The 24,449-nt window shown below is 41.1% G+C and overlaps 1 protein-coding gene across 1 annotated transcript in view; it reads right to left on the bottom strand.

The window, feature by feature from the left end:
* Positions 1 to 24,449, bottom strand: part of SGCD (sarcoglycan delta) — a 375,126-nt gene that overhangs the window by 129,025 nt on the left and 221,652 nt on the right. The window contains exons 4-5 of the mRNA XM_077780729.1: positions 8,374 to 8,461; positions 2,599 to 2,718 (exon numbers count right to left, since the gene is read on the bottom strand). Coding sequence (XP_077636855.1) covers positions 2,599 to 2,718; positions 8,374 to 8,461 — 208 coding nt within the window. The remainder of the gene's footprint in view (positions 1 to 2,598; positions 2,719 to 8,373; positions 8,462 to 24,449) is intronic.

Genomic DNA, 24,449 nt, shown 5'->3' with positions numbered 1-24,449 from the left:
ACAGCCTAGCATTAGGATGCTATGTCACAGAGGAGGATGCCTAGAAAGGTGAAGTGACATCATAAGGCCTCAGCTGATGAATGATAGAAACCAGGATTACTGGCCAGTGTAAACTATAAAACCTATGATCTCAGCCACCTGTCTATGTGGCTCTTGCCTTCTCTCTTTTCCTCAGGAAAGATGTGCATCAGCAATTACAATCTGCGTACAATGATAGCCGCCATATCTCTCCTGGGATAAGTATTCTGTGTGAGGCAGGGCTTCTAGTCCCTTTGTCAAAGTATTCAGGGTCCTCTGAGTGTGCTTGAGGAAGTCACTGTCCTAAAAACTGGAAGGTGGGTGGGATTATCCAGAGAAGAATTTATACAACAGAGTTAAGTTTCTATATTCAGGAGGCATGATCTTTTTAGGCTTATTCCTTATTATTTTCTATTGCTATTTCTACTCAACTATCAGTAGAAATAACTGATTTATTTGCATATGTTTCTTATTATATTCATTTATCCTTCTAGTCTTTATTTTATTCCACTCTGTTTTAAATTTATTTTTAAATGTTTATTTATGAGAAAGAGAGAGAGCATGAGCCGGGGAGGAGAAGAGACAGCCAGAGACAGAATCTGAAGCAGGCTCCAGGCTTTGGGCTCTCAGCACAGAGTCTGTGTGGGAGTTGAACTCAAGAACTCTGAGATCATGACTTGAGCCAAAGTCGGACACTTAACTGACTGAACCATCCAGGCGTCCCTCCACTCTCTTTTTTTTTATTTGTGGAAATTAAATCTTAGGGAGAAAAACAGCCTTGGGTAAGGTCGCTCTGATCCTAAATGTTTCAGCAAGGATTCAAATCCAGCTACATTAGACTCCACCATGAAATACGCATGCAGATTCAAAGCTCCTGAGAGCTTGCTCAGTCTGATGACTCAAAAAGACAAACTTCTCATTAAGCTGAAAATGAAATTGCCTAAACTTCGCGTTCCACACCATATGGCTGAATCCCAGCTGACAGGAAGCTCATTTCTGCAACACACTAGGCTCATTTCACTGAGTAGGTTGATGCGAGATTTGTGGGGTGGTCATTTCCTAATCTTTTTCGCATTGATAGCAGCAGTGGTATTTATTATGATACTTCCTTTCTACATTTTAACATGAAAAAGCAAATCTTCCTAATGATGGAGAGAGGCAGATCTTGTCCTAAATTGTTTTCTAAGTAAAATATCACAAGCATAAGCAATGACAACACAACAAAATATCCACCTGCCTTCAAATGACCAAAAATTACAATAATCTCTAGTTCTACTTAACAGTAGGATGGGGAAGGGGAACATTCTTAAATGGTACCATCACAGAGTTTTGCACAGGAAGATGAAACCAAAGTATGTGGGCATCTAAAATTATCCTGAATCTTTGCAGATTCATATTTGAAAGAAGTGAGGTGACCCACAAAGTGCTGAAGAACTAATGGGAAGTACCAAACTCCATTTGTACAAAATGATGTTAGCATGAGATATCATCACTCTTCCCCCTGGGCGGTTATTTTATAGCTGGTATAGCTAAGTATTAACAAAAGGAGAGCCTGAGGTTTTGTGTTTGTTTCCTCCGCCACCCCCTAAAAGCTAGAACTCATGTGGAAAGTGCTATTTCTACAAATAATAGAGAAAACCATTAATTCTAAGGGTTGGCCAAGGTCTTGGAACATATTTATGTGCATTTAGGTGCACTGAGTCTGGAGACCATGGGTAAGGATTTCAAAGTGGTAGCTCGATCTTAGGACATTTTCTTTACTGTTTTAAGCCTTAGTGTACTTATCTGAAATTGGGACAAATTTGAGGAGGTAGCAATACAGTGCTTTAATGTGAAGCATGCTGAATTCAAAATACTTGAACTCATTGAGCCCCAAGCACAACTTTAGATGGTAGATGTTCGTAGCTTTACTGAGCAGGAAGGAAAACCAGCTCAGTGATGCCAATACTTTGTCCAAAGTCACACAACTAATTGGTGACAGAGCAGGGATAAGAGACAGATAAGCTCTAGCACCAGTCCTCGGAAACCACCATACTAGACCGTTTCACTATGTAGCTACAGAAGACTAATTTGTGGTGTGCTCAAATCCAGTGATTCCAACAGTGGCACCATAGATATTCCTGCAAATGTTTTCACAAATGAATTCTTGGGTCTTTCCACCCAAACATCTAATTCAGCAAGTCACAGGCGGATCTATGAACCTGAACTTTTCAGAAGTTCCCTAGGTGATTCTTAATTTATAACCCAGATTAGGACTCTCTGTATCATGTAAGTAGGTGTTGACCACTTCTGTCAAGACTGCCAGTCTGTGAGGAGAGGATATGCTCTACCATATTTGTTGGCAGGAACACACTTCCCCACCTGAAGCTCAGTGTGGGTTGTCATGCCACAAAAACTCGTGACTTGAGAAATTTTCACTGGGGTACCAAGTTCTGAGGTAGGGGGTGGGAGGGCTCATCTACCTTGCTTTAAGAGAATCCAGGTAATTGGCCTAAATCTCTCTACAAGGCAACACTTCCCTTTTCCCTTTAAAATATATACATTAGTATCAAATCAATTAAATGATTAAAGTTTCCTTACCTAAAACTCTTAATCTCTCAGCTCCTACCACCACTTCATTGTTATCTGCAGAAAAGAGCAATTTTCCAGAAACAGTCTTTACTTCAAACTTTTTGCCATAAGCTTCTACGGCTTTTGGACCTAGGAGGGGGAAAGAGACAGAGAGAGAGAGCGAGAGAGAGAGAGAGAGATACACTAGTCTCATTGCATTCAATTACAAAGAGCATTACACAGGACACATACATCTGATGAGAGTGTGTTGGACTTTAATATAAGTGGATTGTTTTTCACAAGCCAACCATGAAAATTAGTCTTGTGACTCTGGCCATGTCTTGTCAATTGCTTTTAATTATGTGCTCTCAGGCTGATTTTAAAGACTCTCATATCCCTTCAAATTAATGTTTGAGTGAGATTTCCCTTAGCTAACCACCAAATTACTGTCAAATACTTGTGGATTTTGATTTGAAAGTATCAAGGCATAGAAAGCTCACCACCTCTTGAAGTAATCGGAATGTCTTTGGCCAGCTCTAACTCTTGGAAAGGGTGCCTTTAAATTCAGTTGAAGTCTGTCTCAATCGGTACCCTTAAACCAGTGGCTGTATTTGATACCAGACAAGTCTATTTCCTCAGTGTATAGATCATTTCCTGGCAGAAAAGGCTATAATATATTGCAGTTAATTGCCAGAAGGTTGTTGAATCTTTTATGCTAGAATTTAATTCAATAAAAAATAAATTTTAGGAGGATTTATCATATAGCAACAGATGCCATCTGTGAAGGGGGACTATTGTAGTGGCATCTTCTGATGGACCCAAATAGAAGTTTAAGTATTTATTACTAAATCAGAAAACTGCAGAGTTTTGGGTACCATGGAAAACAAAAAAGAAACCAATGCGTTAGAATTCCTTAAAAAAACAAACAGGAGGCATTTCAGTTTATCTGAGCTAGAGCTACCTGGATATCTCAAGTTCAGGTGGCTCTCAAAATTTGGTCTGCAGAAATGCATCAGAACAACCTGGGGGTGTAATCATCTTCACTGAGCCTTGCTCAGATCAAAAAGAATTTATCTTTTGGTCCAGAAATTCATAAAGAAAAAAATTGAGGATAGAGTATAGAAATCTTATATTTTTCGAAAACTGCTCAGGGGATTCTGATCGAGCTTTTCTGTTTCAAGTTATTTTTCAGGACAGTGTCATTTAACTATAAAAAGCAATAATGAAAGGGCCCTCAATGGCTTCTGGGTACACACCACGTGTAGGTGAACAAGTTGAATTTATTATTCATTGTTGTGACAGAGAACACACCGGGGCAACCACTCAGAATATCTCAGTAAGAAAGACCTTATTATAGTATTTGGTTTTATGTTAAGTTATTTTGGGGCTGGGTTTAAGGAAGCAAGGCTTTGCTCTGGATTAAGTGCTGGCAGGGAGTGGGAGTAATTTTACAATTGGCATGCTAAGAAATCTTATCTAGAAGTGGAGAAGATCAGAGCAATGCTGAAACTGAAATGGATTAAAAACAGATGTCCCTGATATTAACCAGGATTGAAGGAAGTTCAATCACTTTGGTGGTTTGGATAGGTGCTTCCGTTTTTATCTGTTTTCAGACATGATTAGAGTTGTCGTTGTTTTCTGTTTTGTCTTGATCCTTCATGAGCACCACACTGCCTTGTCTGGTGCTAATGTTCTGCGAAATGGATTATGTTCAAACAGAAGAACGTAGAGGCTTGGCTTATAGTGTCAGACCTACTCCGGGACATCTAGGACTGTCTTCCTCATAGACAAGACTATTAGCCTAAGAATCAGAACACAAGAATTATGTCCCAAATTTCTCGTTTTCTGGTAATGTGACTTGGGGAAAATCCTCTGGTCTTTCTGAACCTCATTTTCTGCATCTGTAGAATTGTACTATCACCATCTTATTCTATTACCTTATAGAAAGATTAAAAGGATCAAATTATACTATGTTTATAAAGAGAACTCTGTAGGTGGCAAAGTGCTGTGAAATTGAGTGGGACGGCTCTCATGACTATCATCATTGTGATCATGACCCATCCCCACGTTTCTAATGCAATGGTCCCAACACATTGAAAATAATTAATGACAATCACCTCTTAGTGCACTTGCCTCATTCACATAATCCTGCCAATGTGGCAGCCCTGATCTCCCAGTAGTACATCTATACCAGCCCTCTGACAAAAAGAAGGACATTGGAAAAGCTCCTGAATGAGTAAGAAATTAAAATAGCAGACACAGCAGAGACTTTCTAAATGGCATGGGACCAAGGCATTATCTTCTCCAACTGCCCTCATGCTATAGGTGAAACTAGGCAGCAGCAGAGCTAAGGGCTCTCTCAAGGTCATGAGGTCAGCTAATGGTAGCTCTGCGTCTGCAACCAAGATCTCTGAATTGTTCCATAGAAGAAAAGGGATGTGTGTTTGTCTGGAGAGGAGAAGATGGCTGGAGTCAACACCGGAGGAGCAGTGAGGAGGGTAACTTTTGGAGGACAGGGACAGGAGAAGTCGAAAGCTATAGATAAGGACCAGGGAACAATCCTGAAGAAATGGGACGGACAGTGAGGGCTTTGAATTAGGTGATTCTTGGAGGGCTAAAGCGCAGCTATCTTCTTGGTCATACCAAAGACTCTCTGGTCAAACCCTTTAGCGGGGGTGCTGGGGATCAAGAGGTGAAGAAGTGTTAATAAGTGAATGAATGAGCTTGGGATAGGCATGGATGAGTACAGTTTGACACTCTGGATTTAGTCAATGGCAAAACGGGGTTATGACTAGGGGACAAAATTGCTTGGCCTTTGCCTCCAAAGGATCTGGGCGATTTCATGAGCTATGGCCCTGGAGGAGTCGAAAACAACTGCCTGTGTAAAGCAAGTTCGCTTTGAACTTATGACTGGCTTGTGAAACATACAAGAGAATGTCCCAAAAACACTGAAACAATCAGATAACTTGAAACACAATTAAGTTATCTTGCTTTTCAGGGCTTCTCAGAACACAAAAAGGAATTTACCAAGGGCCAGAACCATTTGCACATATAAAGCTCTGTAGTTCGAAGTTTTAGCCAAAACCCCACAGAGCAACTACTGGCTCAGTGGTGCAGATGGCTTGTCCTTTTGTTGATTTTACCTAGGGCTGCCAAATGTCCTGGATGCGGCTGAAATCTCAAAAAAAAAAAAAAAAAAAAAAAAAGTCCTGGAGGGAAATGAAAATGGGAAACAGGTCTGGAGACTGCTCAGGAGGTCCATCAGGGAACCCACTCTGGGATGGGAAAAAATCATTATTTGTAACCTGAAACGACTCTTCAGTTAATCTCCTTCAGGGCATGGTAGTATATGTCAAGTACTTCCTTTCTGGATCTTCTACACAGGAAGAACTGGAACCCATCAGGACACACCAGCGGTCTCCCAGTCACGCCAATGCCACAGATCTGGGAGCCGGAAAGGGGCCATCCTGCCTAATCCCTATCCTCAGTTCTCTTGATGTGGAGACTGTTCCCCACTCTGTGGAAGACTTGCCTACAACCTTCCTCCTTGCAGGCCATGGGGCTTGCTGTTCAGGCCACCACTGAGAGGACACTAAATCAGCAGCAGGGATGGCCAGATGTGCTTTTACAGCTTCGCCTGGGAACTTAACTAGCACTTAAAGCTCTCTTTCCCATGAAAAATTTACCTGAATGGCTAACATTGGAATTTCTTCTGCACTTTTGAGATCTTTTGAGGTAAGCAGGAGAATTCTTGATCTTCAGAACTGCTTTAGCGAACCTGGCTACTTGGAAGAGAGCAGTCACTTGCTCTTGGGTAAGTATATCAGCAAGTATAAGAGGCTTTAAAAGATCCTGTCTCCTGGAACGGCTCTGCGCTTTCTACCCTGTTCTTAAATGTAAAAGGAGAAGCCTGAAGGAAAACTTTAAGGGTGAATGTGCATATGTATACGTACTCAGAATTATATTCAAATACATCTATCATCCTTTCTAGGGATCATCTTGGAAGGTTCCTGCCAGCTGGTGTTAGAGTGGCTTTTTGCCCATCTCATTATAACATGAGCTAAGCCATGCCTTGCTCTGAGAGCTCTGGATAGGTGTTTCAGCTCCCAGGAGGGCCTAACTTTGGCAGGGAACATGGGAAGACAGAAGACAAGGAAGGAGGGAGAGAAGAGCAAACAGGAGAGAAAAAGGGAGGGAGAGAATGGAGAGATGGAGGAGGCAGAAGGGGAGGGAAAGACAGGGGTAGAAAGAAAGAAGAGAAAGGGTAAGGAGAGAGAAGGGAGACAGGGGAGAAGGATGGAAAGGGAGGGTGGGGAACAGGAGACAGAGGTTGGGAGAGGAAGGGGAGGAAAGGAGAGGAATTAGGGGGAAAGAAGGGAAAGGAGAAGGTTGGGAGGGAGAGGGAGGGGAAGAGACACTGACTGAAGAATAGTCATTTGGGCACTTCCAGCTTTATCAAAACAAAATCTCTCCAGTAAACCAAATCTCCCATGGTAAATAAATGGCCAATGATCAACAGGCTAAATAGGTTCCTTTTGAACAGAGAAATCAGGAACAGGAGGTTGGATTTATTTCCCTCCTGGAGGCAATTTTCACACATGCTGCTTAAATCATTGCTTACTGAAGCTGTTTATTTAATTATTTAGCATTCTGACTGCATGCCAGATGTTATATAAGCAAGGCCGACAATCCAGTCACACACTGGAACAACATGTTTATGGATTATGGGCTCTGCTGTGCGGCAATTCCTTCCAGCTTTGGTGGATGGTCCAATTCACCCATTGGTTGTGAATCTCCAGACATTGGATGTGGTGCTCCTGTAGGGGACAGAGACACTCTCCCCAGCAAGGCTTTGGGCACAGAGCACCTGTTTCCCTGTGGCATGTTTATTAGTGGGGCTCCAGATGTTTGAGTCACAGTTTATGTTTCAGGGCATTCGGGCAACTGGCTCCTCAAAATGTCCATCTGTATACTTCTCTCTCAGCCCTGAAGCCAAACAAATGGCATTTTTCTCTCTGGAAGTATAGCTATGCCATTCAGACACATACCCCTTTTCCCCATCCACTGTTGGGTGCATAATGGGTCCTGTTTACTGTGGCTCATAACCTACACTGGGGGCATTGGTCATACCACTCAACACATTACCATGACCATAAAGCCCACGTTTATCATTATAATCATTATAGTGGATAACCAATCTTTGTTTAAATTTTAGGAATACACAGCTTAAAGCCCAGTGGGTGCTTTCCACAACTGTTAGGAGCAGATCTGCTACATTGAAAGGAATGACACAAACATAATCAGTGGTAGCACGTTGGCATTTTGCACTTGGGTAAGGCTCAAAGTCAGCACGTATCACGAACATGGCATGGATTCAAATTAACTTTAAAAATCCCTTTTACGCCCCATAAAGTATGTGTGCATGGTTTTTTTGTATATTGTGCTCTCTCTCAATTAATCCAACACAGCCAGTTTTTCCTCCAGCATCGGAGCAGAGAGCTTTTCTGTTGCTGAGCACCAGATGAAGCAGCTGGCTTATGTTTAGGGGCCATGTTACATGAAAAATAGTTTATTGCCCCTCTAAGCAAGTATTGTTGGATTTGCATAAGTTAAATGTGTGCATATGATGAGACTCTACCCGTTAGTAGAATCATGGAACACATGCTTTCTCTTTCTCCTCAATGGAATATGTCTTAGCAGACAGTTCTTTCTTTACTTTATGTGATATTTCATGCAATCTTTGGTTCTAATATTTTCTGAGTCCTTAGTGTGAACCAGGCACTACTGAGTTCTTTATTGTCTTACCTGTTATCAGCTGAGTTAGCACTTTAGTCTGGTCATTGAGAATGTTCACTGTAACATTTCTGGCTGATTTGAAGTACAGGGCATTACCCTGTAATAAGAAAATAAGAGAAACACATGAAAATGTCAGATTTCTAAACAAAAAACTGTAATCACAACTCTCCAAGGACCTGAGCTGGCTTTCACTAAGTTCTAACTGATGTATATTTATTTGAATATTCCAAATGTTTAATGATCCCCACATAATTAACTGGCATTCATCCAAAATGGGTTTCTTCCAAAGAGACCCACAGAGACCACACACACTCAAAATAGATTCCCCACACACACACAAAACCACACAAACACACACACACACACACACACACACACACACACACAGTCGACTCAGAGATAACCTGGCGATAAAGAGTCCTTTAGATCTTCCTATAGGTGTTAGTTACCCTTGGTACATAGAATGATCAGGAATGATTGGTAGTCTCCTAATCTCACCCTTTCTAGTCTATAATTTCTTCAAAAGAACCATAAAGAGTCCTTAGTGGAGACCAGAAAGCTTGTATAAAATACCTGAGGTCAGCCCTCTGGCATGTCCACCTGCTATGGGAAGCCAGGTGTAATTCAGACTGAAACACTCTCTCTGTGGAGATGTTTGGCATATATGTATCCCAGGCCCAGGAGATGGGGCTTCTCCACACAGGCCTCTGCCTCCTCTTGTTTCCAAGTTTCTTGTCCTTGAGATATTCTGTGCCTTCATCCAATTTTCCCTTTGTCAAAATGGGCACCCTCATCCATTTCCACACTGTGGAAGACATTTCTGAGAAGAACTCAAAATAGGGGCTGGCACACTTTTTCTACAAAGGGTCCGATGGTAAATATTTCAGGTTTTGTGAGATGTACGGCCTCTGTGGTCACTACTCAACTGCTAACTGCTGTTTTGGTGCAAAACAGCCATAGACAGCACACAGACAAATGGGTATGGCTGTCCTCCAGTAAACCTTTATTCATGCACAGTGATATTTGAATTCCAAATAATTTTAAATTTAACATAATCTTACTGTGTCATAAATATTGTTCTTACTTTTCTACCCTAATCACTTAAAGATGTACAAACTTTTCTTATTTCATTGGCCATAGGAGAACAGGCAGAGGGCCAGATTCAGCCCACAGGCCATAGTTTGTCAACCTCTGGCTCAGATGTTTTCTCTTTCCTGGAGTAAACTAAAGCCATAAACTAAAATATGAATTGCTGCCAGAACATGTCAGTGTCCAGATAGTCATTATTAAAAAAAGGATGTGTGTAGTTATTCTCATCGTTCCAAATCTTTGTTATCACATGGCGTTTATCTGCCTGAAAATTCTAGAATACCACTATGCATGGAGTCCCAAGCCCCAAAGAAACATTGTCCCAGGAGCTGTGTGGAAAGCAAAGATAAACAAGACTCCTCTTTACTTTTAAAAATCTTAGGTTCTAATGGGCACAATAAGACAGACACACAAATAATACCAGGCCGAGAAGAATACAGATGATTAAGGAGCAGCAGACAAAGCCTGGGGAACTTTCCTGAATGGTAAGAGTATTCATGGCTTTGGGGTATTGAGTGGGAAACAAATCTGTTTGTTAAAGCTTAAGCTGAGACTTGAAAAGACTATAGATAGGTTTCACCAAGGTGAAATGAAAAAAGGAGGTAAAGGAGGTAGAAAGGTTGTGGGATGACTGTCTGATGTCATTTTCCTTCTAAAGCTGGCGGGGTGTCGAAGAAGATTCGTGAGCCCAGCCTCGCACCCAAAAGTGGCAGAGTGCTGGCCAGCGCTGACAGGCAGCCGCCATGAAGACATTCTTTCCACAGACTGAAGATTTGGAGTCATGGTCTCTCTCGCCCAAGCCTTTGTGTGGGATTCCAGTGACTCAGTGATTGCCCTGATGAAGTAGGAGTCGTCATCTCTCTCCTCCACACTAGGCCAGCAGCTCCAGCCCAAGGTGAACTTCTAAAATGGATAATCACTACCTAGAGTGATTATTTCCTCAGGCCCTGAGGAAAGAATGGTTTACCTTATTTTTGTAAATATTTTAATTTTTAAAATTTTTATTTATTTTTGAGAGAGAGAGAGAGAGGGAGGGAGTTGGGAAGGGCCAGAGAGAGGAGACACAGATTCTGAAGCAGGCTCCAGGCTTTGAGCTATCAGCCTTGAGCCCAATGTGAGGTCAGATTCAAGAACCATGAGATCATGACCTGATCCAATGGAACACTTAAGTGACTGAGCCACCCAGGCACCCCAGAATGGTTTACCTTCTGTTTCATCAGGGCAAACACTGATTCATTGGAATCCCCTATAATGGCTTAAAATTAAAATTCTGCCTGATGGTAAACTTTTGGCTTTGTTTTATTTTTTGATTAGGTAAGAGAAGAAGAAATGTAATATTGTCATAGGCTTCTATCTGCTGTCCATTAGGTAACAAATATTAGCCTCAAATAGATTCTTTGGCATCACTTTTGGCAGTACTTAACAGTTCTACTTAAAACTGAAAATCAATTCAAGTAATGTGAGGATTCAGAACCTGGAACCCAGTCAGGAAGTTACATGTTTCTAGAAGTTAATGTACTAATTCTTCTTATATTCAGCAAGCTGGCGCTGGAGAGAGGAGCTCCAGGGAGGGAGAGAGCAGGATATATTCTGTTGCCACTGACCGATGTGTGACCTTGAGCGAATCACTTCACTGCTCTGTGGTTCATTCTGTGCATTCTCTACCATCAACATGGGTATAACCAGTATGCTCATGGCTAACAGAACTGTGTGCTCATGATGCGCTGGACAGGCAGCAGAAGCCGTGGAGTCAGCCTGCCTAGTTTACTCTCCCCACTCTACCACTAGTCTGTTGGGCGACTCTAGGCAAGTGACTTAATCATTCTAAGCTCCAGTTTTTGGATATGTATAATGGTGCAGATATTATTGAATTATTAGAACTCATATATTACTGAAATTATTAAATTCTATATGTCATTATTAAAACACATGCGGTCCAGTGCCAGGCACACAGTAAGACTTCCAAAGTAGTTGCAGTAAGTGGGGGAGGGGCGGGGGAGTAGTGAATGAGGCAGGAGGAGGCAGCGGAAGGAGAGAAAGGAAGGAGGGGGGAAGCAGGGAAGGTTAAGATGGAGAGAAATGAGGAAGACCTTCCTTTGCCTTATCCATCTTCACAATCTATCTGGGCACTGAGTCAGGGGTTTCTTCCATTTCCAGCAACCTTTGTTTCCACATGTCAAAGGCTCTTCCTATACGTGGCTGGCTCAGCATTATCTCCCAAATCCCAATTTCTTCAAATGTTACTTGCTTGCCCTTAATGTTATTCAAATAATTCCACTGCAGAAAAACATCTCTCAACAGCTTTGTTCAAGGCTTATAACCAGAGATATAAGAAAGCTACCCATACCTTTGTATTGCCATATCAAAATGTTATCATTTAACATTAATTGTCCTAATACGCTAAAATCCTGGGCCACACAGTCTTTGATATGGTTTAAAAAAAAAAAGCCTCATTCTAGCCTGGGACTTGTTGCTGTAATCCCTGCTTCTACATACCTGATAACAAAAAGATTACCAAGTAAAATACATAAACCAGCTAACAAACTCTGAAGTGCCTCTCATGGCCACTGGTCGGTGTGACTTTTATCTGGCTGTCTCTGCTTACTGAGACCAGGAAAATACCAGCCAATGCAAGGCATTGGGGTCTCTATAGTCTTAGAACAAGGAAAGGAAATGCTCTCCTGTCTGTGTCCTTCCCACTCAGCACTGCAGCCTCTGGGCCTGGGGAGGTTAGTTTCTGCCACAGAAGATCCTGCTCTGGGGCTGTTGACTTTCACTAACGGACCTCAGTGCAGCCTTCTGAGGATAAAGGGCTTGCAGGAAACTGCTTGCCGGTCCATCCCACCTGGCAGAAAAGAGTGTGGCAGATGGGTGGCTTCTGATGAAGATTAGAGCTCTGGACCAGGTCAAGTCAGTCTGAGGCCAGTCAGCCCTCGATTCTTCTGGACACGGGATGAGGCTGACTGGGAGATGAGGAAGAAAGGCAAGCAATCCTTTTCCCCACACTGGGAGAGGAAGACCGTCTACGTCAGTCTCCATCAGTGCTCTCTCCCAAATAACTAAAGCGCACAGCATTTTGATGGAGAAGAATCCCTGTCACATCTGTTTCTCTAAAGCAGAACACGCAAAACCAAGTCAAATCTTTTCTTGATCAGCCAAGACCACTGAAGCGAACATTATTCGTTCTACAAATCCCTCCAGGGACTGTAACACACATGTGGCTATCCGAACACTAAATGGCTCCATCACGTTGACATTTTTAAATCAGTGTATCTTATGTTTTTAAATGTAGTATTTATTCTTTGTAAATACAAATATTAAATGTCAAATACTATAAAGCTTATAATCATACCACCTACCACCCCAAGACTTTTCAACTTGCCAGGATGCTCCTCTGTGTATTTCTCTCCCTGTGGCCCGAACCATGCTTCTACAATATCTCTTGATTTATCAACCTTGGACATTATGCACGGAATTTCTGCAATCGTATGGACTCTTTCATACAACTCTGGTAAAATCAATATTCAGAATCTACATTATTATGATTATGTGTACATGGTCCACAGATGAGCCAAGTAGTGTTTTTAACTACATGTCCTTTGCTTCCTTGTAATTTTTTTTTCTCTTTTCCTGGAGACAATAAATGAACCATTGACAAAATACTTTATTTTCTAAGTTTTCTTTTTTCCCCCTTCTGTTTAATCCTTATTCTTTCTTGTTTAGGGATGGAGGAGAAATATCCTCAACTTTAAGATCTAATTTTTCTGTTGACATTTATTTATTTATTTTTAATTTTCTTTGTTTGTTTATTTTTGAGAGACAGAGACAGAGAGTGAGTGACAGAGAGAGAGAGTGGGGGAGGGGCAGAAAGAGAAGGAGACACAGAATCCAAAGAAGGCTCCAGGCAATGAGCTATTAGCACAGAGCCGGACACAGGGCTTGAACCCGTGAACCGAACTGTGAGATCATGACCTGAGCCAAAGTCAGATGCTCTACTGACTGAGACATTCAGGCGTCCCTTCTGTTGATTTTTTAATGAACACTTGTTTTATCATACTCTTCATTTTCAAGGGCATTTTCTTACTCTTTGACCCTTACTTTTTATGCCATCCCTTTCTTGTTTGATTGATGTGCTATCCTCTCTTGCAGGAGAATAAAAAACTGGTTGGAAGCTGTGTGCTTCTAGATGGGTGAACCTTGCCATAGGGTATGGTAGTGGGGGGTTGGCTAATTCAATGGAGTGTGTCCAGATGCCAGTACCAGTAGGCAGTCAGTGCCCGTGGACTAATTTCATCAAAACATAGTTCTCTAACTCCTGTCAGGAAAGTGGTGGGTGTAACTTCTGGTAGATGAGTTCTGAATGTAAGAGGGGAAGGTGGCTGGGCATTTTGCTGTTCAGAGACAGACTTTCAGTTAAACCTGTTTTCATGCCTCATTCCTGACCCCCTCTGACCAGAGGTCCTCTGGTCAAAGTTTCTAGAAAACAATCTTCCTATCATCTGTGAGGTTGGGAAGAGGTACTTATTACCTAACTGGGTCAACTGGGGATAGATGGAGAGTCTAAGTGTCTGGTCTTTATGCAGCTTTTTGACCAGTCCAGGTGCATTTGGACTTCTGTGGGTCGTAGGCACTGCACTTAAAATACTCATGGATAAGTGGCCCTGTCCCACTCTCTTCGTAGAGTGGCTTTCAATCCTACAGGCATGTCTAGCTCTCATCTACCCACTTTCCATCATTCTCTCTCTATTATTTTCTCTCCCTTTCTCTGTATCCATGTATGTTTACCCCTTTTCACTTTTGTTCTCCATTCATTGTCTTTTTCAGTGGGACTTCTGAATGAAGCAGAGACCTACCATTTCTCACCACTGTTGTGAGTGAGACTAAAGGATGGTAACTTCCCAGTGGGGAAACTTGACAAACGCTGCCTTAGCCAGGGGATCCAAGTCAACATCAGCAGTGATAAGCCAAGTTGATAGCATGTACCTCTGATAGATGTGAAGAAAATGATGCTTTACCTCTGTGGCCTTTCTCTTCAAAACCTGTAATACCCACCTAATAATGAGGAAAGCATCAGAAGAATCTCAGTTGAAAGCAATTTTGCAAAGTACTTGACCAGGACTCCTCAAAATTGGTAAGGTCATCAAAACCAAGGAAAGTCCAAGAAACCATCCTAGCTAAGAAGAGCCTTTTGAAGAAACACCAAAGACTAAACGTGATATGGTTGGTATTCTGGATGAGATCCTTGGGCATAAAAAGGACAAGGGGTAAAAACCAAGGAAATCAAAATAAAGAATGGACTGTAATTAGTAATAAGGTATCAATACTAGTTCATTAATTTTGACAAAAATACCATATTAATTGTGGATATTGGTAACAGGGAGACTGTAAGGTATATAAGAACACTCTGCACTCTCTTTGCAACTTTTCTATACATGTACAACTATTTTTTTTTTAAAGTTGCAATTCTTTTGAGAGCTATATTAGGCTAGCCAAATTCTAAGATCCAGAACTTCAGGAAGAGACCTGGGGAAGCCAGCCATCTCTGAGTAGGCAGGAAACTTACTGCATTATGGACATGTGATTTCACTTTGGGGTAGATAGCATTAATGGGAAATTCTCCCTTAAATCTATTTCCATGGGATTTTGTCATTAGGAATACTAAAATAGGGGCACCTGGGTGGCTCAGTTGGTTAAGTGACCAACTGTTGATTTTGGCTCAGATCACAGTCTTATCATCTATGGGATTGAGCCCCACCCACATCAGGCTCTGAGATGGCAGCACAGAGCCTGCTTAGGATTCTCTCTCTCCTGCTCCTTCCGGCCCTCCCTTGCTTGCTACCTCTGTCTCAAACTAAATAACATAAAAAAGGAATACTAAAATAAATAAGAGTGTATAGGTCTGTCACAGATAGTTCTTTACACACAGCTCTCTATACATTATCATTCTTGCCTGCTCAGCCTACAGAAAACACTGCGATCAGAAGTAACCATTTCTGTGCAGTAGGTATCTCAGTGCAGTGGCTCCACTGACCAATGTTCATTAGGTAATACTCTTGATAGGACTAGAAAAGCAAAACTGACACTAACTTAGATTTGTATTCAAATCATTTCCAAAGAGTGGTTTGTAAGTTTATCTTCAGAAAGCCTCAAATGTCTCTATTATCACTATGAATGTAAAGAGGATGCTTTAGTTGTCTCTGAATTGACCCTTTAAAATCCATGAGAGGTATTTTAAAAAAATAGCAGAGTATGGCTATTTTTTATTTTCCTTTAGAATATCTTTTGATAATGATGCTTGGGTGGATTTCTATTGTCTTGAAAAGTCTTCCAGTCATGAATAAAGAAGCTACACTCTGAAGCACTTACTCAAAATAAGCTGGGAACTGGTCCAGTTTTTCCATTGTAGTGTTCCTGCCCAGCCACTCTCTGCACTGTGCCCCAATTTGGGTGCATTTAGGTCTCTCGTAACATTTAACTCAGTTGAACTGTTCTGTTCAATGATTCCTTTGAGGTGTCACATTAGCATGTCAACACCGGAAGGGGACTGCCAGATTTTCTAGCGCCTGGCACATTCCTAGCACCTGGTAGAATTTCAATAAATATTTGCTGAATAACCGAATGCCCAGTTCATATTAAGAGTCAACAGAGAGTGAGAGTTGTCAACAAAAGAAGTAATTAAATGGAGGCTGACACCAACTGTCAAAGAGAGTTTTCAAAAGGCAAGTTGTTAAGCATGGTTGAAGTGATGGTCCAAAGACAGAAAACTGAGCATGGTCGGGGGAGGCAGTATAGACATATAATCAACGAATATCTGTGTACCACCTAATGGAATACAAGGAGCTGCAGGTGATAGAAATGGGAGTTGAGATGTTGAGTCTCTAGATGACAGAGAGAAGCAGGGGCACAAATAATTACCCCAAATTCTTACTGATGTAAAGGTTAAATTACGTTGGAATCTTCCCTGGGTTTGCAGCATCCATCTAACCTGTGCTAAGGAATATGTCCTCTTTCAACTGCCCCTTATCAACTCATTCCATTAACATTTTAAGGGTATATTTTATATGCAAAAAAACAGTGCACCAAGTATGGAGCAGGTGGCCTCTGCTCTCCTGGAGGGTACCTACCTCCTGGAAGGGGAGACGGACACAAAGGTAAAAGTCCCATAAATGAGTATATACTTGCCACTGCAACGAGTGCAATGAACACAAAGTCATAGGTGAAATGAGAGCACAGTCAGGGAAGGCCTTTCTGAGGGAAAGACATTTTGGCTGAGATCACAGGGATGAGTAGGAGTTAGGTGAATCGAGGAGAGAGAGAACTTTGTAGACAGAACAACAGACAAGTATAGAAGCCCTGAGGGAGGAAGGAGGGTACATAAAAGGCGTAGAGAAAAAGGCCCATGTGGTCGGAGAGTGATGATCAAGGGATGCTGGGAACCAGTCCCCGGGTGCTGCCATCAGCTCTATCACCTCTGCGCATGCTGTCCTCTGATGAACGGCAATGTTTAGCTCGATGTAAGAAAACTCACTTGTTTCTTCTTAAGGATAGTTTCTTGGGGTTTCATAAAAAATCCTGTCCTGCCCTAGTTCATTCTTTATATTCTCTTCTAAAGAACACTTCAGTTTTACTTCTCATACTAAGTCTTCATTGTCCCTGGAATCCCCTTTTGTACATAGGTTAGATAAGCAACCAAATGAAAGCCATTTTCCTTAATGCTACCTACCAAGAGAATGTCACTTTCTCCACTGATATGTGGTGCCACTTTCGTCATATATTGAATCCCAAATATAGAGGAGTCTGTCTTAGAGCCGTCTGGTCTCTTCTATTTTCTGCCTGTTCTTATATCAATACATACTGTTTTATTTCTGTGGTTTGTGATGTGCCTAAATATCTGATAGATCAATCCACCCTCCTTGCTCTTTTATGGGCCATTTAAATGATACTGCTGTATTTAGAAAGATAACAATATTAAAACTCAAGTAATAGTTCAAAAGCATTATGAGATCAGAGACAGACTACACAGGCCACACTTGAAAATGTTGCATGTACTCTCCTATAATATTATCTTGGGTGACAATTCCATCTTCACAGTATATATAATAATACTTCAGTAACTGTCTGAACCTTCTTCCTAAGATTTCCCAGGGTTCTGTAGAAAACTCTTCTGTAACATGTGAGTAGCCATTTTTAAAAATAAAAAACTGACCAAGAAAAGTTTTATTTGGGGCAAAAAAGTCTAGGAAATTCAACATACCTTCCCCCTCCTTCTAGATGCACAGTGAAAGTTAGTAGATTATCAGGTCTGGGAAGTCCTATATCAACATAATTTGGTTAGTTCTGTGCCATTAGCCATTCTAAGATTTACTTAATAATGGATTTTCTTTTCTTAAATCACACATTCACAGAAAACACTGCAGGACTCATTTTGGGAAATGCTACTTTATCGATTGCTTTAAATACATACGCTATGGCTTAGATTATCTCTGGCTTCATCTCTTTAAAACCATGAAAGGGCTTAGCAGAGGATCTGATGCATGATGGGCTCTCAATAATACCTGCTGGCTGGCTAATGGCTATAGTCCTAGTGAGCAGGTGTTACTGCCGTTTTATAGATGAGAAGACTGAGGATAACTGAGGGGCATGAGTTGCCGACACCCATATGCTGTTAAGTTGCAGAGAGAGAAAGGACTCAGTACTCAGGATTCCAGATCTGAGCAAGTCACTCCTGTTCCATTTCCCTGGAATGTGTAGTGCGAGCTGTAAGGGATGGAAGGAATACGTTGGTGGTGGCTGGCACAGTTAGGGGGATCTTCACAGAGGGAGACACGCGACAGAGAGAGAGAGAGAGAGAGAGACTTCAGTGCAAAGAGACAGCTCAGGCTTTCCCCTAGGGGTCAAGCAGATTCTAACAGCACAGCATTAAAACTCAACAGTTATAGAGGCAGGCTTTCCTCGTGGAAATGTTTTCCCCCTGGTACACAAAGTAACATAGACAAAAATTGTTCCCCGTTGTTCTTTGCTGTGGAAACTCAGCAGGCCAAATTTGTTTGGCTTTTGGGAATATTTGCAAACAGGGCCCTTCCACCCGTGGTGTCCTTACCATGGCCGAGAGCACCCCCGGATCTGGGAGCACAAACAAGTCTGGGCTTTGTGGCTGGCCCCCACACATTCCTCAGTTCCGTCTCCTCCTGTTTCCCTGCCTCCATCAGCGAGTGCCTATTTGCTTTGGATCTTGCCCTTTCATAGAAGGGTGCGCGGCATTCTACGGAGTCAAAAGGCATCTCTCAGGAAGAGTCTGAGTGAAGATGACGTGAGTCTCTCACAGGAAAACAAGGGCAAGCGGAGGCTGGAATTGCTCACATGGAAAGAAAGACAGTTGTTGCAAAGGACTGGCTTCTGTTGTGGGCGAGTGGCAATGTGATTTGTTTCTGGAGATATATGCTCAGCCTAATGCTGACTGAACGGGTGGAGGCCTCGCCTCTTGAAAAATCAGTCGAGTGACATAGCCCAAATTGCTAACCTTGGGGGAACTTGAGCCTTTCTTTGTGATGTGCTGTCACGGTTATATTAGGTTTTAGGGGAACAAGGCCACCATCTGAGACCCCATTTTTGAGCTAGTCTGCATAGACCACACAGCCTCAATTTCTCAACTGCAAAATGGGAATAATAATAATGGGCAAATAGGGATAACAGTACCTCCCTTACAGAATTGAAAAGATTAACTAAAATAGCACATGTAAAGAACTTAGCATCATATTTGTATCTTCAAACATGTATTTTTTGAAAGGGTGTTAGGTCATTGATGTTGATGACTAATAATCTCTGTGAACCCTAAGAAAATGGGAGAGATATTAGGACATATAATGTCTCGGCTTTGTCCATAGTGGTTAAAAGCCTGATTTGGGGCAGGTGAGCAGGCACAGAACTCAGCTCTTCTATATGCTGGCAGTGTGAACGCAGATGGGTAACTTAACCTGTGTCTCGGTCTTCTCATGTACAGTGTGGGCAGAAAAGCGTCCATCTCAGGTTGCTGTGAGTAGTAAGCTAATATATGCAAGACATACAGCATATGGTATGGTAATACATGGGAACAGTAACTGATATTAATGAAGAGTGTCCTACATAGCATTTTGTGTCTAGGCAGGGTAGATGGCTGTCTGATGTGTATAGGGAGGTAGCAAAAGGCACATCAACTGCAAAAGGTGTCTAAAGATCCTATGGTAAGGCTGCTCCTTTCCTGGAAGCCTTCCTTACCAGCTGCCATGGAGAATCCAGCTTGTGGAGAATGGAGACAGGGTAGGTAACTGTTGATTTAAAGCAAGGACAGGAAACACTAATTCCATGTGGGGTCCTAGACCAAATTTGCCTGGGTGGGGAGTTCATGAAGGACAGGCAGAAGATAAAAGAGAGAATTCATACACAATACTTCATACTTGAGGCAAGCTGTCTGTACTTTGTATTCATGTAATTATCAGATTCACATAAAGGTGAAACGGTAATAATCCCTAAGTCACACAAAACCTGACCTAGGCCCAGGCTCTTAAGAAGTGGCAGATAACATGTGATTTTAATTTTCTTGCTCAAAAAAAAAAAAAGATGTGAGTTTCTATTAATTTCACAGCCATAAAAAGTCATTAATATATAATATGCTCATAATATGAGTATAAAACATAAAAATATATTAATAAAATAACATGACATTATTAAATAAAAATATTGAAAAATATAGGCAATATATAGGTTTCTAAGTTATTTTTGTGTGCTTTTAGTACTCTTCTTGGCAAGTCTAGCATTTCTAATTTCTTGGGCAGGTCAAAGGGAGAGAAGTTATTTTGTCATTGTCACGAATCCTCTGAAAAGAAAGCTCAATTCTTACAGAAAAATCAAATGCGTTCTCTACTTCCTTCATTTAACTAAGCAATGCCTGTATTATATTACTTTGATTGCAAAGGGGAGATGTTAAAGTTGGTTATCAGCTGAAGTAAACTCTGATTACACTGGTACAAGTCTATACTAGATGACAAATATATCTCCATCCTCATTCTGTAGAAAAGTAATAGTATCGTGTAGCTGGATACCCTGGGTGCTTCACTCAGTTCTCCACTGAAAAACCATGGCCAGAATTGACACGAATGGAGACATCGGGTCATGCTTTAATGTATGCCTGTGCTCTGTTACTACAGAGCAATGTTAGTGAACAGCAACAGCAACAATAGCAGCAGCAAATGGAAAAGCAGTAATAGTTGGACTGGAAAATCAGGTAACTCTTCAGTCACTAGAACGGCAACCATCATCATCACCATCACGATCATCATAAAATAAATGTTGGTGAGGATGTGGAGAATTGGAACTCAGACATTGCTGCACCATGTAAAATGGTGCAGCCCTCAGGGAAAACAGATGGTCAGTTCCTCCATACATTACACACAAAATTGCTATGTATTACTCAGCAAGTCTACTCCTAGGCGTATACCCAAAAGAAATGAAAATAGGTGTTCAAACAAAAACCTGTACACCAATATTCACAGTAGCACCCTTCATAATAACCAAATGTGAAAGCAACCTAAATGCCCATCAACAGATGAATGAATCAACAAAACGTGGTCTAGCCATACAATGGAATACTTATTCATCCATAGAAAGGAATGAGGTGTGGATGTGTGCTCCAACATGGATAAACCTTGGAGATATTATGGTAAATGAAAGAAGGCAGACACAAAAGGCCAACTATTATATGATTCCATTAAATAAAATGCCCAGAATAGGTGAATCCATAGAGACAGAAAGCAGGGAGGAGCACTGGGCTGGGACTCCTAATGGATACAGGGTTTCTGTCTGGGGCAATAAATAAGTTGTGGGGCAGACAGTACTGACAGTTGTATGACATCATGAATGGACTTAATGCTGCTGAATTGTGCACATTTATTTTTTTGTTAAGATTTAAAAAAATTTTTACATGAAATCCACACCCAATGTGGGGCTTGAATTTACAACCCTGAAATCAAGAGTCACATGCTCCTCTGCCTGAACCAGCCAGACACCTCTGAATTGTACATTTTAACTTGATTAAAATGGTAAGTTTTACGTTCTGTTCTGTGTAGTTTACCACAATAATAATAATAATGTGGATAATCATCCTCATGGACCAAAAACAGAGACACTAAATGGAATGCGAGCTACAACCACAGGCTTGCAAGCACGAAGGTCTTGAATCCGGCTGTGGTGATTGTTATTTAGCTCAAGAAAATAGAAGGACCCTCAAGAGTTCTCTCTGACATAAGAGAGCATAGCCAAACTACTGCTTGAAGGTTTGGGGGTCTGGGCTGAGGAAGAGGTACTGCAAAAGAGGAGGATTGTGTGCTAGGAAGGCCAGTGGGTAGTGAAGCATACTGATGTCTCTATCATACTTGAGAAGGAAGATGTACTTATCTAATAAGTATACACGTTAAACATTAAAGTGGTCGGGGTGCCTGGGTGGCTCAGTCGGTTGAGCGTTCAGCTTGGGCAAAGGTCATCATCTCATGGTTTGTGGGTTCAAGCCCAGCATCGGGCCTTGGGCTGACAGCTCAGAATCTAGAGCCTGCTTCGGATTTTGTGTCTCCCTGTCGCTCTGCTCCTCCCCTGCTCATGCTCTGTCTCTCTCTCTCTCTCTCTCTGTCAAGAATAAACAAACATTAAAAAAATTAAAACAAATAAAATAAAAAAACATTAAAGTGGTCATTAAATTAATTGAAATACAGTCTGTGGTCCTGAAACCAGAGGAGAGAGAGAAGACAGAAAAAAAAAAATCCATCAGAAAGAGAAAAATAAAAAAAAATAGAAAGCAAAGAATAGAGAAGAAACACAAACCAAGATGGCAGAAATTAAAACAAATCTATAACATGTATATAAAAATTAAAGAAAACACTACTTATAAAAGAAACAGTTAAAACAAAACCATATGGAAAGGTTGAAACTAAAGATAGGGCCAAAAAATATTTCACATAAACATTTACTAACAGCAAGCTGGTATATCAATATTAATTGAGACAAAGCAAAAACCAATAATGCAGAAGTAGGAATTACATGTAAAATTAAAAATCTATGGGGCGCCTGGGTGGCTTAGTCGGTTGAGCGTCCGACTTTCGCTTAGGTCATGATCTCGCGGTTCGTGGGTTCGAGCCCCACGTTGGGCTCTGTGCTGACTGCCAGCTCAGAGCCTGGAGCCTGTTTCAGTCTGTGACTCCCTCTCTCTCTGACCCTCCCCTGCTCATGCTGTCTCTCTCCTAGAAATAAATAAAACATTAAAAAAAAATTAAAAAAAAATCTAACAGGAAGCTATACAAACCATGAACAGATGTGTAACTATCATTATAGCTTAGAAACATTAATTAAAAGTTGTCAGAAGCATGAGGTAAATTTGGCAAACCCTAGTGTGAGATTTTAGCAAAAATCTATTAGAAAATTATAGACTCTGTCGACCAAATAATAGCAAGGATGTGAATCTCACTAACGATACTTGTTTGATGTAACGGATATGAGAACTCTGCCTCCAACAAATAGAGGTTCTGTATTATTTTCAAGTACACGAAAGCATTCACAAAAATTGATGTTGGACGAGTTCACAAAGGAATTAAAAAAAAAAAAGAGTGTCATGTAGAACACGTTTTCAGATTGTAGTACAATTAAATTACAAATCCAAGAAAACAGATAATTAAGCCAACCTATCCTAGACATACACAAAATAAAAATAGCAGTTAAAGTCCATATTGATTTCCCTTTCACTCTTGCTCTCTTAATGTCTATTAGTCTCAAAGTGGCCAGAGTAATCCTTTTCAAATTCAAACAGATTATGTCACTCCCAGGGGGGGCCGGGGGAGGAATCCTTCCCCGGCTTTCTATCGCAACTAAGGCTTAAATTAAGACTCCTTGATATGAGACCCTACATGATCTGGTCTGCCACTCTCTCTCTAATCTTTATTCTCTACCAGGTTCTCCTCAAACCCAATGTCATTTCTACTCTAGTGATACTGGATTCCTTTTTTTTTTTTTTTATATTTTATTCTATATTATCAAAACATTGCCACAATGCACAAAATTGGCTTCCTGGTACACCAAGAGAATCCCACCTGTAATTGGGAGATAGGAAATACTTCATATGTAAACATGTAAAATATTTCAATAAGGGCGATTCAAAACTATAAATAAGTGCAATTGTCCTAGGAATGAAAACCTAGCAGAACAAAAAGCCTCAGCACTATTTTGTGAACAATCGAGGGAAACTCAAAAGAATGCCTGAGGGTGGAATTTTGTTGTTGGTTAAGCTAGGTTGTTTCAGAAGTACATGCCTTTTTTTTTTTTAATTTTNGTACCCCAATGGTCATAGCAGCACTCTCAACAATAGCTAAAACATGGAAAGAGCCTAAGTGTCCATCAACGGACGAATGGATCAAGAAGATGTGGTTTATCTATACCATGGAATACTACATGGCAATGAGAAAGAATGAAATCTGGCCATGTGTAGTGACACTGGATTCCTTCTATTCTTCAAACAAATCAGGTGCCTTCCTCTTTTGTAGGCTGGGGGCCATTTGTACCTCCTGTTCCCTGTGGCTGCAATGACTCCTCCCCAGATAGTCACCTGGCTAAGACAGCAGCCTCTTCATTCTCTACCCTATGGAGAAAGAACATAGGTGTTTGTTTTCCCCTTCTAACTTAGAACAACTTAATGTGTATTACATGTCTATTTGATTATTTTTGTGATCTGTCTCCTCCTACTGCAATAAAGGATCCAGGAGGGCAGGGCCAATGTTTTGTTCACCACTGTGCTGTCTGTGCCTAAAAGAGTGTCTTGTACAAGGTAGGCGTGAAAAATGTTTGTCAGATAAATGAATATCAAAGTCAACGTGAGTTCACTGAATTAAATGATGGCCAGGAAGGTCAATAACTCTTAGATTATGGAACCTCAAATGCTGAAAACAGGAAAATGGTCCTACTTTACCATGTATAGTCAGCGT

The sequence above is a fragment of the Crocuta crocuta genome, unplaced genomic scaffold (assembly GCF_008692635.1).
Source record: "Crocuta crocuta isolate KB4526 unplaced genomic scaffold, BGI_CrCroc_1.0 scaffold343, whole genome shotgun sequence".
Lineage (NCBI taxonomy): Eukaryota > Metazoa > Chordata > Mammalia > Carnivora > Hyaenidae > Crocuta > Crocuta crocuta.
Note: the sequence above shows the minus strand (reverse complement) of the source record. Positions and strands in the feature narration are given on the sequence as shown.